This window comes from Triticum aestivum, chromosome 4A (genome assembly GCF_018294505.1).
Source record: "Triticum aestivum cultivar Chinese Spring chromosome 4A, IWGSC CS RefSeq v2.1, whole genome shotgun sequence".
Taxonomy (NCBI): domain Eukaryota; kingdom Viridiplantae; phylum Streptophyta; class Magnoliopsida; order Poales; family Poaceae; genus Triticum; species Triticum aestivum.
The window spans coordinates 615,834,383-615,843,044 of NC_057803.1; the positions used below are offsets into that span (position 1 = coordinate 615,834,383).

The 8,662-nt window shown below is 47.1% G+C and overlaps 1 protein-coding gene across 1 annotated transcript; it reads left to right on the forward strand.

Moving 5' to 3' along the window:
- Positions 1–1,151: 1,151 nt before the first annotated feature.
- Positions 1,152–2,737, forward strand: LOC123082632 (phosphatidylinositol transfer protein 3). Its single transcript, XM_044504933.1, has 3 exons — positions 1,152–1,271; positions 1,676–1,971; positions 2,115–2,737. The coding sequence occupies exons 1-3, from the start codon at positions 1,176–1,178 to the stop codon at positions 2,428–2,430; spliced, it is 708 nt and encodes a 235-aa protein (XP_044360868.1). The 5' UTR covers positions 1,152–1,175; the 3' UTR covers positions 2,431–2,737.
- The last annotated feature ends 5,925 nt before the right edge of the window (positions 2,738–8,662 follow it).

Sequence of the window (8,662 nt, forward strand, 5' to 3'; positions counted from 1 at the left end):
ACGTGAACATAGCACGTTTCTGGCTTGAACCAACTTGCGTACATGACGCTTATGATCTAGCCAAAGTGCAGTAAAACAAACTTGTGTGTATGTAGCTCGAAAATACAAAGGTGAACATGGTTTCATGTGCACCCGCATGAATAGTAAATTCAAAAAAAAATAGTAGACAAATTTAACAATTCTACAATTTTGGGGTATCAAACTTGGTTGACCATTCTTTTCACATGGGAAGTTTGATGTAGAAATAACATCCGTGGTATTCTTAGTGAAGAAAATACAATCGGGGACTTACTATTCATTAAACAATGTTTTTAATATAGCTTCGATTTTGTCATTTTTGCCTAGAATACCACGAATGTCATTTCTTTGTGAAATTTCATACGCGGGTATACCAGACGACTATGTATGTTACAATTTTTTCAGGTTTTTATTTTTTATAATATTTGTTTCGAATTTACTATTCACAAAGGATGCGCGTGGAACCATGCTCACCAAATCCGTGTCCGCCTGTAGCTGGGTTAATAACAGAGGATGGAGACGGAACACTACACTCACTCACATCAGTGCTCACAGCATCTGCTCCTCTCTCTCTCTCTCTCTCTCTCTCTCTCTCTCTCTCTCTCTCTCTCTCGGAGTAGTAGTAATGAAAGGAGTGGACAGTTATGTGTAGTTTTGTTTTATTTTGGGCGTACTGTCTCCGTCCGCCATTACCCTTCACTGTTTAGTTCCCAAGTGGCCAAGTTCCTTATTATAATTACGAAGAAAGCAAGTGTTGTACGTTCTACTTACGCGACTGGCGAGAGAAGTTACTATGATGATGTTAGTGTCATGGGCGGGTAAATAAGTTGATGCGTACGCGCTTCTGCTTTCTGAAACATGGAGTCAGCTAGTGCTAATCTTGATTTGCCGACCGGCCGGTGTCCTTTGAAGCTGGAGATTACTCCTAGCAGGTTCAAGTCCATTTCAGCGTCAACCAATCCATCAATATACACCATCAAGAAGTAGATGGGAGTGGGACACCTCACTCACTCACTCACAGTCCAACTGATCACCCATCTCTCTGCCTCTTACACCCCAAAGGCCAAGCCTTCTCCGGCTATAAGAACCGATCCATCCTCCCGCCACTCTCACACCAACACAGCAGATCGAGCGCCACCATCGCAGCAGGAATCATTATGGATTACGGCCATGGCGGCGACGGCGATGCGGCGGAGTGGAAGAAGGTGGCGGAGCTCAGGGAGGTCGTCGAGGCACAGGACCCCTCTGCCAAGGTACCGCAACATATATATCAATCGTCTCCTTATTCCTCCTCAATTTGTCGAACGACTACGTTCAATCACACCGCAGTGATCGACCAGTTCAATCACACACCACCCTAGATGCATAGTTAATTTATTTCCCGGAGAGGACGTACGGCTGGTTCATCAGTCTTTTGTTATTCCATCTAGCACTTCTATCTTTTTTTTACGGGAGAAACTTTCGATCTATACATCATCGGTCAAGGCAGTACAAAAAAACTCCACAAGTAAAGATTACATCCAGGTTCATAAACCACCTAGTGATCTTGATAGATGCATCTCCCTGTCAATCATCCTCATATAACCTGCTTTCCAATCACGTATGTACACCTGGATGATGATCCATTTGTTCATCTATCACTATCGTTCGCGTGCAGGAGGAGGATGACTTTGCGCTGCGGCGGTTCCTACGTGCCCGGGACCAAAACATCAACAAGGCATCGGCGATGCTTCTCCGGTATCTTGCCTGGAAGCGTGTCACCAAGCCCCATGGCTTCATCTCCGAAGACGAGGTGCGCGGCGAGATCGCAAAGGGAAGGGACCGCCACCAAGGTTTTGATCGTCTTGGTCGCCCCATGTCGTATCTCTATGGTGGGCGCCACTTCCCTGTCCGGCGTGATCATGAAGATCTCAAGCGCTATGTGGTCTATGTTTTCGACAAAATCTGCACCAGGTATATGCCCCACATAGATCAGCCATTTTTGCATGCATTCAGTGTGCTAACTAGCTATTCCCTCTTATATTTCTTTACCGAGGGAGTATCTAACAGTTGATCGATCGAGTGGTTAACTGATGGCTTTTTCTGAATCGTTATAGGCTGCCGGCAGGGCAGGAGAAGTTTGCGGCAGTGATAGACCTGAAGGGATGGGGGTATGCGAACTGCGACATCCGGGGGTACCTGGCGGGGCTGGACATCATGCAGAGCTATTACCCAGAGCGGCTGGGCCGCGTGTTCCTGATCCACGTGCCCTACATATTCATGGCTGCGTGGAAGATTGTGTACCCCTTAATCGATGACAAGACCAAGAAGAAGTTTGTGTTTGTCGCTGATAGGGACCTTGATGCCACACTTCGAGACGCCATCGACGAGTCCCAGCTCCCTGAGGAGTACGGTGGCAAGCTCAAGCTCTAGGCCTACAACAGTTCACCATTGTCCAAGTCTATCTGATGATCAATCGATAGCGATGACCATATGACATATGCAAATAAGGTTGCGGCGTCCGGCGAGACAGCCCAAGAGAGGTGACGATCCTTGCAAGTGTGGGAGATCGGCTCACCGCTCAGCTACTTGTTGTGATTTTTTTACGAAAAAAATGGCGACTCATACGTGCGATGTTATATATGTTTTTTTCATGTAAGACTGTTATATATGTTTCAAAAACCAAGCGCCGATATTTCTCGGTGAAACACATCAAAGACACAAATGAAATCATGTTTTATGTTTGACACTCGCAAATTAATCACGATGGCGTTCTTGAAACCACCCTCCCAACTTAAGGAAAATCACACGCGTGCTACCCTCTTTCCATCCTCCTCCCCCACCAACACCTAGATCCGGCATCGTAGGTCGGCCCATGACGCGCAGATGAGTAGACTGTCCGGTATCTTCTCCCTCCCAAATCCCCGACGGCTGGCGCCCTCCTGAAGTTAGGCGGCTGCCCCTATTTGCCTGATTGATTCTGCTAGTATGCGGCATCCGGCATAATGTTGGCCAGAACCTGTCATTGCCAAGTGGAGCACCACTTATCCTGGCCTACATGGTTGATACCAAAAAAAATTTAGAATCGTAGGTTATCAATAGATTGTATTTATGGATGCTTGATTTCCTAATACTGAACAGAAAAAAAATCACATTTCAACCTTAAACTAACTGCATGGTTTAATTTAAAACTCTCAACTCCAAAACCAGTAGATATACACCTTCACCTGACCTTGAGGTCTAAAAAACAATCCTACTCAGTTTGGACCAAGGCAAACGGTTTTGACCACAACCAATGCTGACTAGGCAATGCCACCTTAGCAACCACTGTTGACTAAGACTACGGCTTGGGGACTAGAAAAAATGGATTGTCCTTGCTCTCTGTCTCACCCTGACCCTGATGCCTTTCTCCTCCCACGACTGTAGTCGCCACCGCAACCTTGATAGGTTCTTTTCTTCTGGCAGTTGCTTGTTGTTGTTTTTGTTTTGACAGTTACTTGCTACTGATTAATTCATTCCAGATACTTTAGCTGAGAACCTAGGCTTGCTTTGGTTTGAACGAATTTCATAGGAAATTTTCCTTTAGAGCCCTTTGGTTCATAGAAATAGTTTCCAATTCCTACATAGGTTTGGTTTTTATCCTTTATATTTCAAAGGAAAAGAAACGTTAGCCTGGACTCAATGGAAAATTTTCTACAATGTAAACCAAATGACATCTCTTTTTCTATTCCTACTCATAAAAATTAAGATACATGTAATTTCATTTCTTAGAAGTTTCCTATTTCTATGATAATCCTATCCTATGAACCAATGGAGGCCCTAGAAGGCTAGTAAGCTGCAAGCTCTCGCTCTGACATCTATAACCTGACCAAGCAATCTTCGCAAAAAGAAAAGGACAAACCTAGCTGAGCAAAGGCAGACTCCGGTGTTCGTCATGTGGGAGTTAGTGGTGTTCGCCTATGAAAAGGGGACCGATCAGTATATATGCACGATGAAAGGGCATCAGGAAATGGGAGCGGAGCCAGATCGATTGACGGAGATCTCCCTGCTATATTACTCGTGATGGATCAAGTCCATCACCTAGGGTTTGTGTCATGTTGCATGGCAACCGTTAATTAATGAGTAACCTCTTCAATTAATCCCTGTCGTACATCATCATCGGGTCTGGAGCCACCATGTCCTTCTGGCACAACCACTGGTGGCAAGGTGCGTTGCTCAAAAATCAGTTCCCCCACCTACACTCTCACAGCAGAGGTCAAAAGCTATTGCTCGTGAGGACACTAGCTGACCCAAGTGGATCACATGCATCAAGGATAACCCGACTACCCAGGTGCTCGCTGGATATGTGCATGTTTGGAATATCACTTCCCAAGTCAACCTCTCGCCAACGCAACCTAATGATATCATGTGGAAGTGGACGACTGATGGGCAATACTCGGCTCGAACTGCTTATCGGATGATTTTCCAGGGAAGGATCAAGACCAACCACAAAATACTCATCTGGTCTTATCGGACCCCTCCTAAATGCCAAATGCACACATGGATTGCCATCCAAGGGCGATGCAATACAACTGGCCAACTTGCGAAGAAGAACTAGCCTCATACACCGACCTGCAATATGTGCCATCAGCAACCGGAGACTGCCGTACACTTGTTTGCTCAATGCCAATACTCCAGATTGCTGTGGCAGATGATCCTTCAAAGGTTCAATGCCCAAATCACCCCGCCAAGTGCTGATGAGCCCTCCCTTGAAGACTGGTGGATCGACTCCGTCCGGGCTCTCTCCATATAGGAAAGAAAGAAGGTCAACTGCCTCGTCATTTGTGCCTGGTGGCACATATGGAAGGAGAGGAATGCCCGGATATTTAAGCACCGGGTGACCACGGTCACTGAGGTTTGCTCCTTGATCAGTGAGGAACGGCGATTGTGGTGCACTGGTGGTGCCTTGTGGGGGCGATGTGGATGCCTCTGGAGTCTGGACTAGGGGCAGCACATCCACGATTTAAACCTAGCCCTAGGCCTTTCTAATTCTTTTACTTGCCTAGCTGTACATATTTAGCCTCTAACGATTGTAACCCGGCGTCTCGGCCTCCTCTTAATGAAATGAAATCAGCACTAGCTGTTTTTTGTCAAAAAGAAAAATCCCTGCTGTACATGCCGGTGTAGTAGGGCGCTACACTACTCAGTCGATTCTTCTCACAAGAGGAGCGGCACTAGCCGGTCAGACTACCATGGCTTATATTGTGTATGCCGTTTTCTTGTTCTTTCAATTCCTGAAACTGGGAAGTCAGTAGGGAATATTGGGCTAGCTCTGCCTACCTGTTGCAATTCATTGGCTCTCATCCAAGATTCTATACTGACAAGATTTGGTGGGCCCATGCTGAGCCGAAGCGCAGGCTTTTCTCTCGGCTAGTTCTCAACAACAGGATCCTCACAACCGACCACCTGGCGGTGAGAGGTTGGCCGCATGACCTGGTTTGTTAGCTCTACCTTGTGGCCCTGGAGACTGCCACCCACTTTGTTTTGGAGTGCCCATTCACTTCGATGGTCCGCTTGTTGGTGATCTCCTAGATGGACGGCCATTTATCTTCAAAAATAGTGTCCAACTCACCCTTGGTGGATGCATGGTGGGAGGGATATTTGCAGCATCTGGATGCTGACCAAAGGAGCGCTTCAGCCTCTATCTAATACACATCATATGGAATGCCTGAAATGAGAGTAACCGCCGCATCTTCAATGACACGCATATATATGACATACATCGAGGTGGCTCATCCCACCTTTGAAGACATTAGGCAGAGGGACCAGAACGAGGAGTACTTCGCATGCACTGTTAGGGTGTGCTTTGTTCGGTTTTTGGCATGTACCCATTTCAAAATATGCCAATTTGTACGTATTTCCCTATTCTTAACTAGAACATAAAGGCGCGCGTTGTCGCACCTGCCTATCTTAAAGGTTATATTGTTGAGTCATGAGAAATTGCTTTGGGAGTAAATGAGAAAGAATCTAGGGTACGAAATACACATTGTGGAATATTCAAAAAGAACAATACACATTGTGGTGCATGCATCTTGAAGCTTGAAAGCTTGAAAGATAGTGCACATAGAGTCATGAATTGAGGCCCTGAAATGCATGGAATTACAAGTTATCTCTTTGTCACACACATAGGTTTGCACATACAGTCATGAATTGAGGCCCTGAAATACAGTCATGAATTGATAGTGCACATCTTCCTAACAAGAGCAGTGGGGGAAATATGGAAGAAAGGGGCTGCCTGTGCCGATGATCCCATTAGCATGACATAAACGGAAGGAATAATCAACAGACGAACTGGAAGGAGTAAAAGGGACAATCCAAACGATAATAATGCCGTCTAAGAGGCACACCAGCCGGTAGATGAGGAGATCAATTTTTTTTGTGGCAAGATGAAGAGATCCAATTTTTGGGGCATAAGAACATACCTGAGCGAGGATGCGGACGAGAGGAACCGAAGCGGAAGGTACGCGACAGCGCACTAGCGCTGAGCCTAATTGCGAAATCTGGGTATCGTGGGGGACTGGGGAGATCGGCTTAGGTTTTTCTCTTTCAAGGGCATGGAGTACGCACGCAACAGGTGGAAGAATCTCGTGCGGCCGTGCCTAGGCTACATGGGCTTTTGGTTGCTGATCGGCCCGTTGAACGAGGTGACCCCTGGCTCGGTTCGTGGAGCATCGGCCGACTGTGTGTGCTGAAGCGTCGCGCGACGCGGTGAAAATGACCTGCAGCGCTCGGTGGGACGACGGATCGATCTGTTTAGTAATGAAAAGAATGCGCTCCTGCCCCCCCCCACTCCCCCCCCCCCCCCCCCCCCCCCCCCCCCCGCCCCCCACCCCACCCACACACCCACACATGATCCATTGACGTTGTTTTTTTCCCAAGAGTTTTGTGGTCTCTTTTTTTGCGGAAAAACTTCCAATCTATTTATCTTCAATCATGGCAGTACAACGAACACCAGAAATAAAAATTACATTCAGATCCGTAGACCACCTAGCGACGACTACAAGCACCGAAGCAAGCCGAAGGCGCGCCGCCGTCATCGCCTCTCCATCGCCGGAGCCGGGCACAACTAGTTGTAGTAGATAGTCGGGAAGTCGTCGTGCTAAGGCCCTATAGGACCAGCACCCCAGAACAACAACCGCCGTTGATGAAAAATAACGTATATCGGAAGGATCCAAACCGAAGACACAGGAATATAGACGAACAACGAAGAGATCCGAGCAAATCCACCAATGATAGATCTGCCGTAGACACACCTCCACACGCCCACCAACGATGCTAGACGCACCGCCGGAACGGGAGCTAGGCGGGGAGACCTTTATTCCATCTTCAGGGAGTCACCGTCGTCTCGCCTTCCTGATTAGGACACAAACTCTAGCAAGATTGAAAAAAACGACTAAAAACGGAGCCCTCCCGCCGGCCCTTGTCAGGATCCACCGCGCCTCCATGGCCCTAGGGCCACCGGAGACGAGGCGGACCTGCGCCGGCGCCGACAAGAGGCACGAACCCTAACTTTCTTTCTTGGAGAAGGAGGAGGAGGCGAAGCCCGTGGTCTCTGTGCTAAGGGGTGCTCCAATGACAGTAATTGTGTAGTTTGGGTGTGAACATCTATCACTAATAGTATGTATATCATAGGCAGGGGTAGGCACGATAATGCGCTCTAGAGTCCGGGCTCTAGGTAGCCCTTTTTTTCTTCTTCTGAAGACTTCATTTTTTTACTTCACAAAAAATTCTGAAAAAAACTGTGCTTACACATATAGATGTATAGTTTGTACTTCATGAAAACACAAAAAAGATAAAATCGTGTATAAAATTGGACCTTTCTATTGTTGTTGTTCGGCCAGGATTTTGTTCTTTTGCATAGGCTACAAATCAACTTATTATCAATGGAACTTTACGGACATGTGAAGAAAACCTATATGTATCTGTGCAAAAAAAATATTTTTTCTGAAACTTACAAATCCCATTTTCGATGTTTTGGAAATATTGGTCTCCCTGGAGCCTGGTCTACAAAATGCCGCACTGGGCCAGGCAGATCTATCTAGCTAGTGGTGTGCTAGTCCGGCTGTGAGCGGTAGCCTACGGAAGACGAGATTGGTGTCCAACCATTCCTCAAAAAGAAAAAGATTGGTGTCCAACCAGAAGTGTCAATGCTACACTCTAATTGTCCTCGCAAACAAAAGAAGTGGTCTGTCCCAGTTGCCGTTGCAATTGGTAAGATATGTTTATGGTGTTCGTGTGATAGACACTTCTCCAGTAGCTAGCATACACATGTAGAAGTACCTAAGAGCATCTCCAACATATTTTGATCAATTTTATGGTATCTAACATATAAACGCTGCTGTGTTACCCGCCATTCTAGCGCACTTGCGCTCGCGAGGCCTTTTCCACCCCACGATCGATTTACTGTCGCTCGTTTTACCGTGTTGTCGGCTGGTCAACCGTCCGTCTCTTTTACACCCGCAGGCTTTGGCTGAGATTGCATGACCGGCGGGCTCGCTCATTTGTGGGGCCAAGAAGCAGTGGGCGGGTTGCGCGCCCACGGCGTCGGCGAGTGGCTGGGTCTGGGGTTGGGCAGATGAAAACCTAACGCACGCACGCACATGGCCTTCCCCCTCCCTCACTTTTA

Bases quoted from the DNA above. Each gene is read 5' to 3' on its own strand.
- LOC123082632 (XM_044504933.1), top strand. From the start codon at position 1,176: ATGGATTACGGCCATGGCGGCGACGGCGATGCGGCGGAGTGGAAGAAG. The intron at 1,272-1,675 runs GTACCGCAACAT...GTTCGCGTGCAG, and splicing joins CACAGGACCCCTCTGCCAAG to GAGGAGGATGACTTTGCGCT. The intron at 1,972-2,114 runs GTATATGCCCCA...GAATCGTTATAG, and splicing joins TTCGACAAAATCTGCACCAG to GCTGCCGGCAGGGCAGGAGA.